This window comes from Colobus angolensis, unplaced genomic scaffold (genome assembly GCF_000951035.1).
Source record: "Colobus angolensis palliatus isolate OR3802 unplaced genomic scaffold, Cang.pa_1.0 Scaffold187, whole genome shotgun sequence".
NCBI lineage: Eukaryota > Metazoa > Chordata > Mammalia > Primates > Cercopithecidae > Colobus > Colobus angolensis.
Genome location: NW_012115010.1, coordinates 2014662 through 2035055, shown reverse-complemented (window position 1 = coordinate 2035055; position 20394 = coordinate 2014662). Strand labels below are relative to the sequence as shown.

The following is a 20394-nucleotide window of genomic DNA, read 5'->3' as shown; positions in this document are numbered from 1 at the left end:
CGCTCCCGTCCCCGCCGACTCCCTCCGATGGCGGCACCAAGAGGCCCGGGCTGCGGGCGCTGAAGAAGATGGGTCAGTGACGGGCAGGGGGCGGTGGGGTGGGCGCGGACCGTTCCCAGGGGCCCAGTCTGGGGCGCTCCAGGGAGCGGTTCGTGGACTCCCCAGGCTGTACGGGGCTGGGAGGCTATGGCTAGGGGCGGAGGGCCAGCGCCGTCCAGCCGGGGGTCGCATCTGGGGTCATCCGCGAGAGTCCAGAGGCGAGCCAGGCGCCTAGGATGTTCTTTGCTTCCCACAAGGGGGCGCCCGCGGGGCGTCTGGAGCGCGAATTCGGGCACGGGGCGCTGGTGGGGTCCCCAGGGAGAGTGGAGCGGGAGAGGGAGGCTTGGGGTGTCCCTCGCCCGGCTCCCCAGCAGTATCTAGGGTCTGCCAGGGTGTCTCGGGGTCTTGGCGGCCCTTAGGAAGGATGCGAGTTTGTGATTGGCCTCCGCAGAAGAGGCTGGCCTCCGCAGCAGCCCTCCAACCCGCCGCCCCACAGGGGCAGCCACAGCCACACTGCCCTGGCGGGACTCGTCTAACCAGTTAGAAAGCCCGAAAGCCAAGGCTCTCATGTCAGATTTGGGGAGGTCAGTCGTGGAGAAGGAATGTAACTGTGGCTCACTGGAACATCACAGAGGCAGCTGGCACTGGGTGGGTTATGCAGGTGGTGTCTTGCAATCTTCCTCTACTTCCTAGGTGGGAGGCGAATCCTCATTTCACAGGTGAGGAAACTGACTCAGAGACAGCAAGGAATTTGCCTGTGACCACACAGCCAACAAAGGGCAAAATGTGACTGGCACCCTGGTGGTGCCCCACCACATGAGCCCTGGTACTCTCTCAGAGTCTGGGAAAAGTGGGACCCGCAGGGTGGTGGAGGGCTTGAATGAGAGGGTGCATGCGAGAGTGTTGTCTGACGTGGAAAGGACCGCGCCACTGAAGTGCTGCGTTGGACCTGCCGTTGGTACTCAGTGATGGAGAAGCTAGGTGTGGAGCTCCGGAACAGAAGGACAAGGCTGCCAGGGACCCTGTGTGAAACTTGGGGCAGAATTCAGGGGTCCTGATTGCCAGTTTTGCGCATGCATTGAACAAGCACTTATGCAGTGCCCATGGTATGGTACTATGGTACAAGCACTTGCGGAGTGCCTATGGTATGCTCCACTCTGGGGCTCCTGCATGAGAGAGCTGAGGTTCCAGCAGGGAGATCAGACGGTGAATCAAAGGACAGGACCCTGGGGATGGGGGAACAGGGGACAGCACATGAGGGGTTGGGGAGCCAGCGAGGGCTCTGGCTGGACCCAGCTGAGGAAGACGGGAGTGGCAAAGGGGAGAGGCTGGGGGTGGGAGGAGCTCCTCCAGGCCCTCCCTGGAGAGTCATGGACTTTATCTGGAGAGCAACAGGAGCCTCAGGAAGGGCTCAGGCAGGAGTGAGTATGGGGGGCAGGTTGGACAAAGACAGGGGAGAAACAGGGAGACCCAAGGAGGGAGACTGAGGAGTTAGTTGGGCAAGGGGTGGGGACCAGACTTGGGGGATACCCAGGATGGACCCCAGAACTCCCAGGAGATAGACCGGGCTCTGGAACAGAAGGACAAGGCTGCCAGGGACCCTGTATGAAACTTGGGGCAGAATTCAGGGGTCCTGATTGCCAGTTTTGCCTTCTTGTTACCTTCACTCATTCCACCTGAGTGCTGACTACGTCGGGGCGCTGTGCCTGGCACTCTGTTTCCTGAGACATAGGACACCGTCTCTACCCTGCAATCCATTCAACTGCGCATGCATTGAACAAGCACTTATGCAGTGCCCATGGTATGGTACTATGGTACAAGCACTTGCGGAGTGCCTATGGTATGCTCCACTCTGGGGCTCCTGCATGAGAGAGCTGAGGTTCCAGCAGGGAGATCAGACGGTGAATCAAAGGACAGGACCCTGGGGATGGGGGAACAGGGGACAGCACATGAGGGGTTGGGGAGCCAGCGAGGGCTCTGGCTGGACCCAGCTGAGGAAGACGGGAGTGGCAAAGGGGAGAGGCTGGGGGTGGGAGGAGCTCCTCCAGGCCCTCCCTGGAGAGTCATGGACTTTATCTGGAGAGCAACAGGAGCCTCAGGAAGGGCTCAGGCAGGAGTGAGTATGGGGGGCAGGTTGGACAAAGACAGGGGAGAAACAGGGAGACCCAAGGAGGGAGACTGAGGAGTTAGTTGGGCAAGGGGTGGGGACCAGACTTGGGGGATACCCAGGATGGACCCCAGAACTCCCAGGAGATAGACTGGGCTCTGGAACAGAAGGACAAGGCTGCCAGGGACCCTGTATGAAACTTGGGGCAGAATTCAGGGGTCCTGATTGCCAGTTTTGCCTTCTTGTTACCTTCACTCATTCCACCTGAGTGCTGACTACGTCGGGGCGCTGTGCCTGGCACTCTGTTTCCTGAGACATAGGACACCGTCTCTACCCTGCAATCCATTCAACTGCGCATGCATTGAACAAGCACTTCGGGTGTCTGTGATCGACGGGTGTCATTCTCTGGGCTAAGAAATGGTGTGGTTTGGGGATAGCTGAGGGCAGCCCTGGGAGTCAGCCCCAGCAGGGTCATGGGTGCCGCAGAAGGGCTGAGGGGTGGCCCCGTGCCCATTGGCCTCTTCATCCCACACGTTTTTTGAGCAGCATTAGTGGGCCAGGGTGCTGTGCCAGGGCCTGGGGCTACAGAGATGAGTAGCACAGAGCTTTGCCCTCAGGAAGTGCACAGTTTAGTGGACAGAGTCACATTCAGACAAATAATTACAGCTGAACCCGGGCGTCGGTACCCGTCAGCTGAGTAAGGCTGCACGGGAGCTCCGGGCACCTCATCAATGTCATCTCAGCCACCCTCATTCCTCACCACTGCCCTGTCCTGCTGAGTGACTGCAGAGAGAGGAATGTTGAGTCCGAGTCTGTTGGGAATGTCCCTTCCCCAGGCCATAGGGAGCCCAGGGACAGGGTGGAGAAGGAAACCCAGTCTTGGGGCCCAGCCCCGTGGGCCATCAGGGGCCAAGACCTAGGCCTGTCACCCAGGTAGCCTCCCCCGCCTTGCTCTGCCCCTGCCATCACCACACCCCTTAGCCTAACAGAGAATAGATTTTATGTCAAATCAGGTCAAGGGACTAGGGCAGGGAGTGGCTCAGAGGGGCCTGAGGAAGGAAAAACTTTTAGGGCCACACTAGGGAGACCCAGATGAGCGGGGAAGGAGGACGAAAACACCCCCACAGTGAGTGGGAGTCCTTTGTCCCCATTCCAGTCCCCCGCTCTTGGGCCGGGCTGCTGACTTGCAGGGAATCATTGAAGAGAGAGGAGCGCTAGAGCCCAGTGATCACCTGCCATGCGCGAGGCACTGTGCTGAGCTTGCATCAGATCTGATCCTGCTTAATCCTCAGGCATCCCCGTGCGGGAGGTGCTGTCCTCATGTCACATTACAGACGAGAAGCTCACGGCAGAGGGGTGTAATCACTGCCCAAAGCCACATGCCTGCCTACTGCCAGAGCCTACTTTTCCATGATGGCTCCCAGTGAATACTTTTTGTTGTTGCTGTTGTTGTTTATGAGACAGGGTCTCATTCTGTCACCCAGGCTGGAGTGCAGTGGCATGATCGTGATCATGGCTCACCGCAACCTCAAGTTCCTGAGCTCAAGTGATCCTCCCACCTCAGTCTCCCGAGTAGCTGGGACTCGGGAGACTGGGAGACTGGATACCACCACATCCAGCTAATTTTGTTTTTATTTTTTGTAGAGTTGGGGTCTCACTATGTTGTCCAGGCTGGTCTTGAACTCCTGGGCTCAAAGGATCCTCCTGCCTTGCATACCCAAAAGTGCTGGGATTACAGGTGTGAGCTACCATTCTTGGCTAGCCTGGTGAATACTAATGAACAATTTTGTCACTGTCCCAGGTGCTTTTCGCATATTATCTCATTTAATGCTCACAATAATATGAGGTAGGTAGTACCAGTAGCCTTCTCTTACAGATGAGGAAACTGAGACTCAGAGAGGTTTGGTAACTTGCCTAGGGTTCAGAGCCAGGAAGTAGCTGAGAGAAAATTTGAACCCAGGCAGTGTGGCCTAGAGTCTGTGCTTGTCACACAGTGACTGATAGAGAAGCTGATCCCTGCAGGGGGCCTGCTGGCCTCTCCTCTCCCACGGGGCACCTGCCAGCCCCCACGAGTGTCCTCACAGGGCTGCCAAATAAAATACAGAACACCCAGTTAAGTTTGGAATTCCACTAAATGCGAAATTTGGAATGTATTTACACTAAAAAATTATTTTTTATCTGAATTTCACATTTAACGTGTGTCCTGGATTTTCTCTGGCAGCCCTGTATCCCCAGAGCCCTGTGTGTGCCTATGCCCTGATGCTCCGCCCCTGGGCCCCCATCCTCCCCACGGGCAGAGGCCTGAGTGGGCAGAATCCCGCCCCTTTCCCTGTCCGGCCTGTATACACTACCAAGTGCCCCTGAGCGAGAGGGCTCGGCCCATGGCCTGCCTGGGATGTCTCCCGCAGGGTGAGTGAGACTGCTGTGGGTGGGCTTGACAGGTGAGGGTCTTCAGAACAACCCCCAGCCCTGGCAGGTGCCTGGCCTGGGTGGTGGGTAAGCTGGGTGGCCCTCCAGGCTAAGCAGGAGCATGCCAGGTAGCACCAGGGGGCTGGCTCTGCCAGGCCCTGTGGTCTCCCTCACATCTTTCCCTGTCCCCCACCCTGACTTCTGCACCCAACCAGGCTTCATGCCTGTTCTGGCCCCACAGAAAAGGGTGCTGCCACCCCTCCTTGCTGTGTCCGGCCCAGGGCCAAGGGAAGCACCGCCTGCCTTTCCTGACTTTGTTGATTCTCCAAGGAATGTTATGGACTCTGGCACTGAGCCCCCGCCAGGCTCCAGCCCTGGGTGTGGCAGCCAGCTGGGTCATGGGGGACATGATTGGTGTTGGAGGTTCGCAGGCTGCCTGCTGGCTAAAGGATTAGGGTGGGAGGGTCTTTGGGACCCCTCGCCATTTTGTGTCCTCTCCCAGGGCCTCACGGCCCCGGCCACCTGGAAACGCTCTTTCTCTACTCCCTGCTTGGCCTTGGCCATGGCTGCTGGCTGTAGCAGTTCCCTGCATGACTCGCATTCCTGCGGAGCCCTGTGTGCACCTCCCAAGTGCGAGCCGCCTATTTCCCCCAGGCGGGCCCACCTTCCACCCTCTCCACCCATGAACTCTGTACACACACACAATCACACTCACACGCACACACACTCACATTCACTCACACTCATACACACTGTCTCTCTCTCTCTCCCACACACACACACACACACCCTGTCTATGTATACACCCCGCACACACCCCGCCCTGCATGCCACCCCTCCGGGACATGCCTGGACAGAACTCCCACCCTCTCCGCCAGCTGCCCTGGCGCCTGTCTCCACCGCACAGCCTCTGTATCCATCCCTGCCTGGGGCAGCCTGCACTGTCTTTAGCACACAGGGCTTGTCCTCTCTGAGCTCAGTGGTGCACCTGTGAAGAGGGTGAGATTTGGGGCCCCTTCCGGCTCTGACATGAGGTAGTTTCTGGTCCCTGGTCTTGGCTACCTTCACAGAACTGCTCAGGCCCCAGACCATCCACGTCCCAAACCATCGGGCTGCCTGTGGAAGTTGAGAAACTGGGCCTGCCCTTTCCTCACCACGCCTGACCCCTCTGTGGAGGCTGAGATAAGCGGGCAGCTTGGGAAGGTGTCTGAGCCCCAGCTGACAACACTGAATTGGGCGGGAGGTGCCGCTGTCCTGGTCGGGGGAAGGTACCAGCTGGAGGCCATGGGACTAAGGGGACAGATGGATCAGAACGTGTGGGTGCCTCTTTCCACCTGGGGCACTGACTCACTTCCCCAGAGCCCTGTCTTAGTTTCCTTCTTTGTGATCATTTACTAAGCACCTACTATGGGCCGGGCCTAAACCAGGCTCCATGTGCTTGTGCCTGTTGTGGCTACTCGCAGCCCTTTGGGGTCAGACTCCCCCAACTTCCACCACATCTCAGCTCCACCGGGTGCGGACCTGGCTGTCTGTCTCTTTCACAGCATTTTTGAGATATTAATTCACATACCTTATAATTTATCCATTGAAAGTACCCAGTGGGGAGCACCGTGGGAGGCAGAGGCTGTTGAATCACTTGAGGCCAGGAGTTGGAGACCAGCCTGGGCATCACAGTGAGACCCCAACTCTACAAAAAAATTTAAAAATTATTCAGGCCTGGTGGTGCAAGTCTGTATTCCCAGCTCCTCGGGAGGCTGATGCAGGTGGATTGTTTGAGCCCAAGAGTTTAAGGCTCTGCAGTGGGCCATTATTGTACCACTGCACCCCCGCCTGGCTACAGAGCAAGACCCTGTCTCAGAAAAAAGAAATAATGTATACAATGGTTTCCAGCATATTATATCATTATACTTTAAAAATTATGGTAAAATAGGCCGGGTGCTGTGGCTCACGCCTGTAATCCTAGCACTTTGGGAGGCCGAGGTGAGTGGATCATTTGAGGTCAGGAATTCGAGACCAGCCTGGCCAACATGGTGAAACCCTGTCTCTACTAAAAACACAACAATTACCTGGAAATCACTTGAACCAGGAAGTGGGGGTTGCAGTGAGCTGAGATCGTGCCACTGCACTCCAGCCTGGGCAACAGAACGAGACTCTGTCTCAAAAAAAAAATTATGGCAAAATATATATAATGAAATTGGCCATCGCAACCATTTTGAAGTGGTTAATTCACTGGCATTAATTACATTCACACTGTTGTGCAACCATTACTGTTGCCTATTTCCAAAACTTTTTCGTCATCCAAACAGAAACTAACCATCAAGCAGTAACTCTCCATTACCTCCCCATTCCAGCCCCTAGTACCCTCCCAGCTACTTTCTGTCTCTATGAACTTGTCTGCTCTGGGTACCTCACATGGGTGGAATCACATAGTATTTGTCGTTTGGGGTCTGGCTTCTTTCACTTAGCATGATGTTTTCAAGGTTCATCCATATTGTAACATGCATCAGATTTCACTCCTTTACATGGCTGAATATTATTCCATTGTATTGATAAACCATATTTTGCTTATGCACTCATTTTTTGTTTGTTTTGTTTTGTTTTGTTTTTTGAGACAGAGTCTTGCCCTGTTGCCCAGGCTGGAGTATAGTGGCACAATCTCAGCTCGCTGTAACCTCTGCCTTCCTGTTTCAAGCGATTCTCCTGCATCAGCCTCCCTAGTAGCTGAGATTACAGGCACGAGCCACCATGCCCGGCTAATGTTCTGTGTTTCTCGTAGAGACAGGGTTTCACCATGTTGGTCAGGCTGGTCTCGATCTCCTGACCTCAAGGGATCCACCTGCTTTGGCCTCCCTAAGTTCTGGGATTACAGGTGTGAGCCACCATGCCCAGCTAATGTTTTGTATTTTTCATAGGGACAGGGTTTCACCATGTTGGTCAGGCTAGTCTTGAACTCCTGACCTCAAATGATCCGCCTGCCTCGGCCTCCCAAAGTGCTGGGATCACAGGCTCATGTGTTGATGAGCACTCGGGTTGTTTCCACCTTTTGGCTCTCGTTTACCCTCATTTTCACTGCTATTATTTTGTGATTGTCTCCACCCACTCAGTCACTGGCCCAGCAGCCGCAGGATCAAGGCAGAGATGGTTCAAGTAGATAGAAACCCCACGGGAACAGTAGCAGGTGGGCGGCTTGTGCACCTGCTCAGAGCAGGTAGGAACAAGGTCAAGGCAACATCTGTGGGTTTGGGCCTTACAGGACCTATAAATGTTTACTGGGTGGCTGGACGGAGAGCCACGGTCCTCGTAGCATCACTGCCCTGGCCCTGAGCCCTCCCTCTGACCTTGCCTCCTTACTGGTTGGTCCTGCCCTTCCTGCTGGACACCCTAGTCCTCTCACTGCTCCAGGGTTCAGAAGCATGAACAATGGGGAAACAGAAGCACCCACTCAGGGACTCAGCACCTGGCCCCGCCTGGGACTCCTTCTGTTTGGCTTTTCCATTGCGTGTGTGGTTGGGGGACAGTGCCAGTTTGTGGGGCAGCCTGGAATGTCATCCCTTACCCCAACAGGTTCCTGGGGAGCTGAGAGTAAGGGGCCAGGAGTAGGGGCCCCCTCCACTGGGAGCCTGCCCCAGTTGGGGCCCAGTCAGGCATTCAGGCTGCCTATGTTGATGGCCTGTTTGCAGAAGGCTCTGGACAGAGCAAGCCCTGGTGACTCACCCCCATTTCCGGTCTTAGTCACTCACCTCCCCCACACCCATGCGCTTGGCATCAGAGGGCTGGCCTAGGTAGGGGAGGTGGCCTCGGCTGCTGAGCCTGGTTGTCGTGGCAACGAGCAGTCCCCTTTCCCACGGTGGAGGGGGTGTAGGAGGGTGTGCCTAAGTGTGGTGGCACTGCAGGCTCCCCCTAACCATTCTGCCCTCACCCTGTCATTGTTCAGGATGGGACCATTTAGAGGCTACCTAGACCTGGTGGGTGGCGGGGGGGGTCTGGTGAACCCCTCGGCCTGGCACATGCCATGTATGCCCAGTTCTTTGTCTGGAGAGGAGGGTTCCACTTTCCCCTTCCTGACCAGGGGGCACCAAGTGGGCATTCACTCAGAGGGCCACAGTCTAGACCCTGAGAGACCCTCTAGAGCCGTTAGGGCCACAGGCTGGCCCCAGAGGGGACATGGCCTCTTAAGGAGGTGGATTTCTCCTCTTGCCCCTGAGACCCTGATTTTCAGTCATGGCCAGAGTGGTTATTAAAAATACAGATGCCCAGGCCCCATCCCACACCAGCTGGGTGAGATGCCCTGGGCCATGGTGTCTGCAGCCTCCCCTGGGTAATTCTGATGCACAGCTAAGGTTGAGAAACCCTGACCTGCGAGGCCTTTGCCCTGAACTCCGGACAGATGGGGCACAGCTGGGGGTAGAATTCCCTCAGTCCCCCCATCTACCTGTCTACCTGCCTGCCCCTTCAGTCAACACAAGCTGGGAGCCTAGCTCTGGGATGAGCACTGTGGTGAGGAGATAAGACCTCACTCTGGGCCGGGTGCAGTGGCTCAAGCCTGTAATCCCAGCACTTTGGGAGGCCGAGACGGGCGGATCACGAGGTCAGGAGATCGAGACCATCCTGGCTAACATGGTGAAACCCCGTCTCTACTAAAAAATACAAAAACACTAGCCAGGCGAGGTGGCGGGCGCCTGTAGTCCCAGCTACTCGGGAGGCTGAGGCAGGAGAATGGCGTAAACCCGGGAAGCGGAGCTTGCAGTGAGCTGAGATCCGGCCACTGCACTCCAGCCTGGGCGACAGAGCGCCAGACTCTGTCTCAAAAAAAAAAAAAAAAAAGACCTCACTCTGGCCTCAGATTTATTGAAGTTTATAGGTGGGCTTTGTGTTTTTTTTTTTTTTTGAGACGGAGTCTTGCTCTGTCGCCCAGGCTGGAGTGCAGTGGCCGGATCTCAGCTCACTGCAAGCTCCGCCTCCCGGGTTTATGCCATTCTCCTGCCTCAGCCTCCCGAGTAGCTGGGACTACAGGCGCCCGCCACTTCGCCTGGCTTGTTTTTTGTATTTTTAGTAGAGACAGGGTTTCACCGTGTTAGCCAGGATGGTCTCGATCTCCTGACCTCGTGATCCGCCCGTCTCGGCCTCCCAAAGTGCTGGGATTACAGGCTTGAGCCACCGCACCCGGCCGGCTTTGTGTTTTAATTAAAGCAAAAAGTGCTGTTAGTGGTCAGAGAAGGAGAACGCCCACTTGAGGACAAATCAAGGAAAGCTTCCTGGAGGAGGTGATACCTGAACTGGTCCTTCAAGGACTCAGATAGGAGGAAGAGAAGGGAGAAGGATCCTACAAAAGGGTCCAAGAGAGGGTGAGAGGAGATGGTCCAGAGATATAGACTCAATTCCTTAGGTCAGAGTTTGGCACTGGGCAAGCAAGGGCCTTGGGGTCCCAAAGCCAAACCCAGTATTAAGGGTCTGTTGCAATAAAGGGAGGAAGAGAGGCCCACTGTCGTACTTCTTTTGGCCCATACAGGGGTTATTGGTTTTTGTCTTTTTCAATTTGATTTCGTTGCCAACATTAGAATATCTGGAGGCTTCACACACAGATCTAGATTCCGGTTCTCTAGAAACTCCGGGCCCTCATTCACTCTGGGCTATGCCCCACCTCCAAAGGCCATGGACTTTCCATTTACCTAGTTCCTACCTCCTCTATTGTCCCATGGCTCAACAATCTTTGGCTGTGACTCTCGTTGAGGCATTGTAGAGCAGGGTGTGGCACCATCTGGGCTGGGCATCACATGTTCCAGGGGCCAGAGCCAGCAGAAGGCCGAACCTCTCCAGGCTACGGTGTCAGTCACGCTGTAGAAACCTCTGAATTTTGGATTTTGCAGCAGGTATGATTGTGCTCTCCATTTTATGGATGGAGAACATGAGGCTTAGTGCCAGGTTAGTGCCACCGGGGCTATGTATTAAATAACTGGGAAGTGACTGAGTTGAGACTTATTCCCCAGACTTCTGAATTTAGAAGCACTAGAAGAGCCGTGCAGTGCAGGGCCCAAGGGCAGAGGTTCTGGAGCCCGACCTCCAGAGCCCAAAGTGGCTTCTACCAATATGGAATTTTGACAACTTACTTAAGCTTCCCTGAGCCTCAGTTTCCTTTTCTGATAATACATGAGCAGGGCCTGCATACAGGAGGTGCTTTTATTTATTTATATTTTAGAGACAGAGTCTCACTCTGTTGCCCAAGATGGAGTGCAGTGGCGCAATCTCAGCTCACTGCAACCTCCGCCTCCTGGATTCAAGTGATTTTCATGCCTCAGCCTCCCGAGTAGCTGGGATTACAGGTGCATGACACCATGCCCGGCTAATTTTTTTTGTATTTTTAGTAGAGATGAGGTTTCGCTATGTTGGCCATGCTGGGCTCGAACTCCTGTCCTCAAGTGATCTGCCCACCTTGTCCTCCCAAAGTGCTGGGATTACAAGCATGAACCACCACGCCCAGCCAAATTTAAAATTTTTTCTAGAGGCCGGGTACGGTGGCTCACGCCTATAATCCCAACACTTTGGGAGGCCGAGGAGGGCAGATCATGAGGTCAGGAGATCAAGACCATCCTGGCCAACATGGTGAAACCCTGTCTCTACTAAAACTACAAAAATTAGCTGGGGCATGGTGGTACGTGCCTGTAGTCCCAGCTACTTGGGAGGCTGAGGCAGAATTGCTTGAACCCAGGAGGTGGAGGTTGCAGTGAGCCGAGATTGCACTACTGCACTCCAGCCTGGGCAACAGAGCAAGACTCCGTTTCAAAAAAAAAAAATTTTTTTTTTGTAGAGACAGGGTCTCGCATTGTTGCCCAGGCTGTTCTCCAGTTCCTGGCTCCAAGCGATCCTCCCATCTTGGCCTCTTGAGTACCTGGGATTACAGGCATGAGCCACTGTACCCAGCCAACATTTGCTTTTATTAAGGAAGGTGGACACTGTGGCTGCAGAGTGCATGTGGGCTGAAGGGTCATGTGGTGGGTAGCATTGGCTGGGCAAGGGGGAGCACCAGATGTCACAGGACACCTTACTTTTGGCAGGGCCCCACCACACAAAGAGGACACCTGGAGATCAGCTGGGCAGGGCTGATCCTGGAGTCCTTGGCCTGTGATCCTGGAGCTGGGGTGACCTCTGCTGTCCTCCTTGTGTCTGGGAAAGCAGAGGCAAGGTGCTTGGGTTACAGCAAGAGAGATCTAGGTTAGATGGTGAGACCTTCCTGATGGCTGTGGTTTCACATCAAGGGAAAAAGGCTGTTGGTGGCAAATTCTGAACTTGACGGCTGGAAGCCATGTGGTGGGGGATAGTGGCAGAAGGGCAACTGTTTTTTTTTTTCTTTTTGTTAAGACTCAGTCTCACTCTGTCGCTTAGGCTGCAGTGCAGTGGCACGATCTTGGCTCACTGCAACCTCTGCCTCCTGGGTTCAAGCAATTCTCCTGCCTTAGTCTCCCAAGTAGCTGGGATTACAGGCATGTGCCACCACACTCGGCTAATTTTGTATTTTTAGCAGAGATGAGGTTTCACCCTGTTGGCCAGGCTGGTCTCGAACTCCCGACCTCAAGTGATCCGCCCACCTCGGCCTCCCAAGTGCTGAGATTACAGGCGTGAGCCACCGCGCCTGGCCAGAAAGGACAACCTTTAGTGAGGCCTGAGTCCCAGGCATTGCCCGAAGACAGTTCCACACTGAGGGACAACAGAGGCAGCTGCTTGGAAGGAAGGAGGGAGATGGGGTACGGGTGGGGGTTGGGGGGCGCTTAGCGCTCCAAAGCCTAAAGCCAAACCCAGTGCAGGCGGCTTCTTACAATCGGGGAGGAAGGGAGGCCTGCGAGGGGCAGGGAAGCTCACTGTGGGGCGAAGGCCTGGGTTTGGAGAGGCTGGAGGAAGGGGCAGCAGGGGGAGCTTCCGGGCAGGGACGGCCTGAAACCCGGGTCCTCCCGCCCCGGCAGGCCTGACGGAGGACGAGGACGTGCGCGCCATGCTGCGGGGCTCCCGGCTCCGCAAGATCCGCTCGCGCACTTGGCACAAGGAGCGGCTGTACCGGCTGCAGGAGGACGGCCTGAGCGTGTGGTTCCAGCGGCGCATCCCGCGCGCGCCATCGCAGCACATCTGTGAGCGGCCGGGGAGCGCCGGGTGGGCAGGGAGGTGGGGACAGGCCGGGTCCTCCGCCCTGACCCGGCCCTCCCCGCAGTCTTCGTGCAGCACATCGAGGCAGTCCGCGAGGGCCACCAGTCCGAGGGCCTGCGGCGCTTCGGGGGCGCCTTCGCCCCGGCGCGCTGCCTCACCATCGCCTTCAAGGGCCGCCGCAAGAACCTGGACCTGGCGGCGCCCACGGCTGAGGAAGCGCAGCGCTGGGTGCGCGGTCTGACCAAGCTCCGCGCGCGCCTGGACGCCATGAGCCAGCGCGAGCGGCTGGACCAATATCCTGCCGGGGCTGGGAGGGAGGGCCCCATCCCTGGAGAGCCCCCTCCTTGGAGAGCCCCCAGGCCCAGAGGAGGCAGGGTCCCTGTCCTGAGGGCGCACAGTCTGGGTCGGAGCCTTAGGTCTTTGAAACTGAGAGTGGGGACACGTGCCCTGGCTAGGTCTGAGCTCCCACCAGGAGGGGTGGCGCGGCGCCTCCTTCAGGGAGGCCTGAGGCCTTCTGAGGGGGCAGACAGGGCCTCCTGTCTTTGGTGAGCCCCAGTCCTGCGGAGGAGACACTGCTACCGTGCTCGGGGAGTCCACAGGCCAAGGGGAAAGTACAGCCCCTAAACCAGGGAGCCCCCAGATCCAGGTGGGTTTGACTTACCGGCCAGTTACCTGGGGGCTGGGGGCAGCCTGGCGTGTTACTGTTACTTCCTGAGCACCCACACCTGGATCCACTCCTATCTGCACCGGGCTGACTCCAACCAGGACAGCAAGATGAGCTTCAAGGAGATCAAGAGCCTGCTGAGAATGGTCAACGTGGACATGAACGACATGTACGCCTACCTCCTCTTCAAGGTGGGCTTCTGCCCTGAACCCCAGCCCCTGGCTTTGCCATCACTCTGACCTCTGCCTGCCCCCAGCCATCTGAGTCATCAGCTCCCCTGCCCTCTCCACCTGCAGCTTTTTTGGAGAAGCAGCCTTTCCCTGCATAAAGGCAACATCTGGGTTTAGTTAGCCTTTGGCCTCCCCTGAGGCCACTGGGCCAGCAAGGGAGTGGGGAGCCAGGGCCCAGAACTTTCCTCACCCTCAGTTCCTACCCCTCCAAAGTGAGCAGCAAAGCTGTTTTCATTTCCCTGAGTCTGCAGGGCACCTTTTGCATGTAGGGGCACAGGCAGGAGCCAGCCTACAGGCATGCATGTGCACAGATACACGTGTGCACCCTTCTCCACGCAGACCCTCCACTGTGGCACGTGTTGGCACCTCATGCATGGGAGCACAGGGGCACACAGGAGTGGGCTCTGCAGCTACGGCCCAGCTGGAGCCCATGGCAGAGCTCTGTGTGCATGTGGACAATGGGACCCACCTGTGACCCGGAAAGACAGGAGAGCCCATGGCAGCTGGACCCCTGGGCCACAGCTTCACAGGGATGCTCCATGAATTCTCATTGACTTGTTCAGTGACCCTGGGTGTGAATATGTGCATGTCAGGATGGTAACATGTCCACCTAGGGGAGTGTGAGGGCCCAGGGGCACCATTTTTCCTTCCACATCTTGATTCTTGGGGTAGGTCATGGTGCAGAGGGGCAGGCACTGAACCAGAGAGACCTCCCTTAAAGTCCAGCCCTGCAGGCCGGGCTTAGTGGCTCACCCCTGTCATCCCAGCACTTTGGGAAGCCTAGGCGGGAGGACTGCTTGAAGCCAGGAGTTTGAGATCAGCTTTGGCAACATAGCAAGACCCTATCTCTACAAAAAATACAAAAATTAGCCAGGTGCAGTGGTACACACCTGTAGTCCCAGCTGTCCAGCTATTTGGAAGGCTGAGGTGGGAGGATCACTTGAGATCACACGTTGGAAGCTGCAGTGAGCTATGATCATGCCACTGCACTCCAGCCTGGGTAACAGAGCAAGACCAAACAAACAAACAAAAAACCCAAAAAACAAACAAAGCTGAAGTCACAAGTCTTACTCTGTTTTTCCACCTGTGAAATGGGGAACATTGCCTTCTCAATGTGGTAGATGACAGATAGGTTCAAGGGGCCAGGTTTCCTGGAGTGTCTGCCTCCTCTGAGCTTCTCCCACTGCTCCCCAGGAGTGTGACCACTCCAACAATGACCGTCTAGAGGGGGCTGAGATTGAGGAGTTCCTGCGGCGGCTGCTGAAGCGGCCGGAGCTGGAGGAGATCTTCCATCAGTACTCAGGCGAGGACCGCGTGCTGAGTGCCCCTGAGCTGCTGGAGTTCCTGGAGGACCAGGGCGAGGAGGGCGCCACGCTGGCCCGCGCCCAGCAGCTCATTCAGACCTACGAGCTCAACGAGACAGGTGGGGGGCGGCACGGCCAGGTCGTGGCACCTGACAGGGCTGTGTTCCCAGCTAAGTGGGTTCTGCTGCGGGCTGGCTGCGGGCACTGTCTCGGCCAGGTTAGCTTGCCTCCTCCAGACTCAGCTTCCACACGTGTAAAATGGCACAACAGCGTGCCTTCCTCCCAGGGTCTGGTCGAAGGTTAAGTGGCATGACTTACGTAGAGTCTAGTCAGTAGATTGTCTAGTCATTATTCCTAACTTGAGTGGGCCTTGGGGGCATTGAGAGCTGGACATGGGGGATCCCCATGTGGCCTGATGCCCTCTTCTGCCACCCCTGCAGCCAAGCAGCACGAGCTGATGACACTGGATGGCTTCATGATGTACCTGTTGTCGCCGGAGGGGGCTGCCTTGGACACCACCCACACGTGTGTGTTCCAGGACATGAACCAGCCCCTCGCCCACTACTTCATCTCTTCCTCCCACAACACCTATCTGACCGACTCCCAGATTGGGGGCCCCAGCAGCACTGAGGCCTACATTAGGTACTGTAGTAGGGGGTGAATGTGCCCGGGAGCCCCACCTGGAGAGAGACATGGGGCTGGCTTCCTGGGGCCTTCCTGGCTCAGCCTGCCTGCTGCCCTGCTCTGTGGCACTCTCGCAACACCTTGCCCGTCCACCCATCTGTCCACCCACAGGGCCTTTGCCCAGGGATGCCGCTGCGTGGAGCTGGACTGCTGGGAGGGGCCAGGAGGGGAGCCCGTCATCTATCACGGGCATACTCTCACCTCCAAGATTCTCTTCCGGGATGTGGTCCAAGCCGTGCGTGACCATGCCTTCACGGTGAGCCCCTGGGATGCCCAGCCCCAGCCCCACAGCCTTCACAATGACCTCCGTCCACACCCACGTGCCAGCTGCGCTCAGTCCTTCCAGAGGAAACCCTTGCCCAGAGAATCATTCATTCACCAAGTGCTGCTGGGATAAGTGGCCAATGGGGTGGAATAAAGCTGAATGAGATGCCACTCTCATATTTGGGAAATATGTTCCCTCTCATATTTGGAAAATGTCTTAAAATCACAGAGTGTCCAGAAGAAAACCTTTGGGGGAGGGAAGGACTTCTTTTTTTTTTTGAGACAGAGTCTCGCTCTGTCGCCCAGGCTGGAGTGCAGTGGCCGGATCTCAGCTCACTGCAAGCTCCGCCTCCCAGGTTCACGCCATTCTCCTGCCTCAGCCTCCTGAGTAGCTGGGACTACAGGCGCCCGCCACCTCGCCCAGCTAGTTTTTTGTATTTTTTAGTAGAAACGGGGTTTCACTGTGTTAGCCAGGATGGTCTCAATCTCATGACTTTGTGATCCACCCGTCTCGGCCTCCCAAAGTGCTGGGATTACAGGCTTGAGCCACCGCGCCCGACCGGGAAGGACATTTGAATCATGACTTCCAAAGAATAAGCTGTAAGAGAAGCTCACCAGTGGCACCTGCATAAACACTGCAGCTTCGGTCAGTGTGCAGATCTTCCCATCAGCAAATGATGGCAGGAGAGTTTTCAACATCATTGACATGGTCAATGTCATTCACATGTAAAAAGCATTTATGGGACCAGGTGCAGTGGCTCACACCTATATTCCCAGCACTCTGGGAGGCTGATGCAAGGATCATTTGAGGCCAGGAATTCCAGACCAGCCTGAGCAAATAGCTATATCCTGTCTCAACAAAAATAAAAATTAGCTGAGTGTGGGGGCATGTGCCTGTAGGCTGAGTTACTCAGGAGGCTGAGGTGGGGGGATCACTTGAGCTCAGGACTGGAGAACACGGGGACACTGCGCCACTGCACTTCAGCCTGGGTGATGGAGCCAGACCAAAGCATAAACAACAAAAATTGGCCGGGCGTGGTGGCTCACACCTGTAATCCCAGCACTTTGGGAGGCTGAGGTGGGCAGATCACCTGAGGTCAGGAGTTTGAGACCAGCCTGGCCAACATGGTGAAACCCTGTCTCTACTAAAAATACAAAAATTAACCGGGTGTGGTGGCGGGTGCCCGTAATCCCAGCTACTCCGGAGGCTGAGGCAGAGAGAATCACTTGAACCTGGGAGATGGAGTTGTAGTGAGCTGAAACTGCATCACTGCACTCCAGCCTGGGTGACAGAGCAACACTCCATCTCAAAGAAAAAAAAAAAAGTCATTCCTGCAGCCTCCCTCAGCCTCCTGGACAGTCTAGCCCTTCCCTGGGTTCTCCAGAGCCCTGCTTTGCCTGCTTGTCCTGAAGGGTCTGGGAGCCAGGTGTTGGGAGGTACTGGCAGAGGGAGGGGAGTGGCTCTGAGCCACTGCCCTTCCCCACACAGCTGTCCCCCTACCCTGTCATCCTATCCCTGGAGAACCACTGCGGGCTGGAGCAGCAGGCTGCCATGGCCCGCCACCTCCGCACCATCCTGGGGGACATGCTGGTGACACAGGCGCTGGACTCCCCAAATCCTGAGGAGCTGCCTTCCCCAGAGGTGACGCACCCCAGCCCCCAGCTTGGATGGAGGGAGGTCTGGTGGGAGTCTGCCTCCCCCAACTGGTCATGCCACCTCTCTGGCTCAGGACCCCTCACCTCTCCCTGCCTTAACCTTTCTCCGTTCCTCCGTTCATCTGACGTCTGCCACCCCCTGGTCTTGTCCTTCTGCTGCCCTCTGGCTCTCCATTCTTGACTAGACCCCGCCCCCCCACCGCCACACACCCTCTTCCATGACCTGGCTCTGCCCTGCTGGCCCTGTGTCCCTGCCGGTAGAGTCCTGCAGGCTCTGCTATTCCCTCCTGCAAGGCCCTGTTTGACACTTTCTCCACCTGGAAGTCCCTTCCCAGCCATCCACACTTGCCAAGCATCACCTGCTTAGAATTCAGCTCAACTTCAGCCGTCTCTTCCTGTGGCCTTATCCACTTCCCCAACTCTTAGGTCTGAGGCAGCCTCCTGCTCTCCCCCAGACCGCAGAGTGCATCCTCGGCCCTCTCCAGACGTTTATCCTGTCGGGCTCCTTGAGAAAACTCCCCTCCTACTTCCAATCCCCAACATGCAGGCAGGGTTGACTCACCCTCGTGTGTGTGTGAGACGTGATTTTTGTTATTAGTATGAAAATCACACCCATATGGTAAAAGAAAACTGAGCTGTACCAAGGGACACAATGAACGGCACTTCCCTTCCTCCACTGACCTGTCCTCTTTCACAAGAAGTAACCATCTCCAACTTTCTTGCGTGTCTTTCTCGAATTTCCCCACACACATTACCTGTGTACATGTGTGTACTGTCTTCTCTTTTAAATGGTACCAAAAAAGGACTGTGTGATTCCAGGTTGTAGCCTCACTTCTTCCACGTAAGATCTTCTTTGAAGAGGGTCACTTCCCTTTCAGTCCTGAGCTGCCGCGTGCATTGTAGTGGCTGCTGTGTATATTCTGATGTTGAGGGACCTTATTAAGCATCCCTTCCTGATGGCTTCCTAGGCTGTTCTCCACTCTTTCCTATTAGACACTCATCTCTGTGTCTCCTTTCCTGCCTCCCACCCCCAGCCAGCCCTTCACACGGTAGTGGTTGAATAACTGACTGACCGGCCGCCACGGGGGTGAGAAGGCCTAACCCTTCATCCTCCACATTGGCCCCCACAGCAGCTGAAGGGCCGGGTCCTGGTGAAGGGGAAGAAGCTGCCTGCTGCTCGGAGTGAGGATGGCCGGGCTCTGTCAGACCGGGAGGAGGAGGAGGACGATGACGAGGAGGAAGAAGAGGAGGCGGAGGCTGCAGCACAGAGGCGGCTGGTGAGAGCTGGTGGGCTGGGGTGGGTGGGGTGGGGAAGCGGGGGAAGGTGGGAGGACGGGTGTGGGGAGCGGGGGCCCGCTGAGCCCTGCTGAGGCTGGTCTCCTAGGCTAAGCAGATCTCCCCGGAGCTGTCAGCCCTGGTCGTGTACTGCCACGCCACCCGCCTGCGGACCCTGCACCCTGCCCCCGACGTCCTGCAGCCCTGCCAGGTCAGCTCCCTCAGCGAGCGCAAAGCCAAGAAACTCATCCGGGAAGCAGGTAGGAGCCAGGGCCCTGGGTGTCTGGGGGCGAGAGGGCGATAGGGGCACCTCCTGAAGGGGGCCTGGAAAGGAGTTGAGGGGGCTTTGGGGGACAGTAAAGAGGTCAAGAGGACCCCAGAGAGGGGCTGGGCTGAGGGAATGAGGGCCCTGCACATGCCAGGGTGGATGGAGGGGAGAGTGGCAAGCTGAGGGCCGCCTGCTGTCTGCCTTCAGAGCCCTGTGGTGGGGCCGGCCATAGAGGGAGATGGGCCAGGCTGGGCTGGGGGTTGGGGGAGCCCAGCCGCTGCTGTGACACTGGGGAGGAGTTCCTGGAGCAGGTGATGCAGAGAAGACACATCACCTGGAGGACTAGGAAGCAGCCAGGTGAAGAGGCGGGAGGGCTTTCCGGACAGGAGGAACAGGTTGTTGAAGGCCTGGAAGCTTCACCTGGAGAAGAGTTCCAGGAACCACGGTGGAGCTGGAGGACTGTGGGCATTCAGTGTACTTGGTTGAAACTTTGTCAGGAGCGGGGAACTGGGGGCTGGGGATGTGGAGCCAGGCTGTGTGGGTAGAGGGGATCCCTGCAGCCTCCTCAGTGAGCTCCCCTCCCACCCTAGGTCAGAAGAGAGTGAGGAGCAGGGCCAGGGTGAGCTGGGGACGGGCTTGGCCTCTGTTCCCTGGAGGTTATAGGCCCGGGCTTTGGGTGAGGGACCCCCGGGGTCTGTCACAGTCTCACCCCAACTCTGCCCCAGGGAACAGCTTCGTCAGGCACAATGCCCGCCAGCTGACCCGCGTGTACCCGCTGGGGCTGCGGATGAACTCGGCCAACTATAGTCCCCAGGAGATGTGGAACTCGGGCTGTCAGCTGGGTAAGTGGGGGCCACATGAGCGGGAGCAGGCGGGGTGCCACAGTGTGGGAGAGGCCTCAGCAGTGAGGGCCCACACAGCCTTCCAGACGGTGGAAACACGCATTTTGTTGATTATTTTTAAAGTTGCCAGCAATGTAGGTGGGAAAATCAAATCAAGCTCGTTTATTCTTGACAGTGTACAGGTCTTGCATTTTTAGGATGGTAGAAATTAAAACCTCCACTCCCATGTCCCCTGGACACACAACCCCCACACACCTGGCAGTCCCACTAAGTCAACACTGATAAGGGTGGGCTCTGGGGGACGCTGAGCCCCACCAAAGGAGGCCATATCGTCTCCTTGGGGTAAGGGTAGAAACAACCCCAGGCTTCCTTGGACCCCTGGCTCTGACCCACGCCTGGCCTTGAGGGTGGGGGCTTTTCTTTTTTTTTTGTTTTTGAGACAGAGTCTTGCTCTGTCGCCCAGGCTGGAGTACAGTGGCGCGATCTCAGCTCACTGCAAGCTCCGCCTCCCGGGTTTAC

General features: G+C 56.7%; 1 protein-coding gene across 1 annotated transcript in view; it reads left to right on the top strand.

Annotated features, from left to right (window-relative positions):
• The window catches only part of PLCD3 (phospholipase C, delta 3), a 23706-nt gene that overhangs the window by 562 nt on the left and 2750 nt on the right, over positions 1-20394 (top strand). Inside the window, exons 2-12 of the mRNA XM_011940175.1 lie at positions 7-72; positions 12511-12672; positions 12753-12981; positions 13414-13543; positions 14777-15005; positions 15327-15528; positions 15682-15826; positions 17324-17476; positions 18621-18767; positions 18875-19025; positions 19759-19875. Of these exons, the coding sequence (XP_011795565.1) occupies positions 7-72; positions 12511-12672; positions 12753-12981; positions 13414-13543; positions 14777-15005; positions 15327-15528; positions 15682-15826; positions 17324-17476; positions 18621-18767; positions 18875-19025; positions 19759-19875 (1731 nt within the window). The remainder of the gene's footprint in view (positions 1-6; positions 73-12510; positions 12673-12752; positions 12982-13413; positions 13544-14776; positions 15006-15326; positions 15529-15681; positions 15827-17323; positions 17477-18620; positions 18768-18874; positions 19026-19758; positions 19876-20394) is intronic.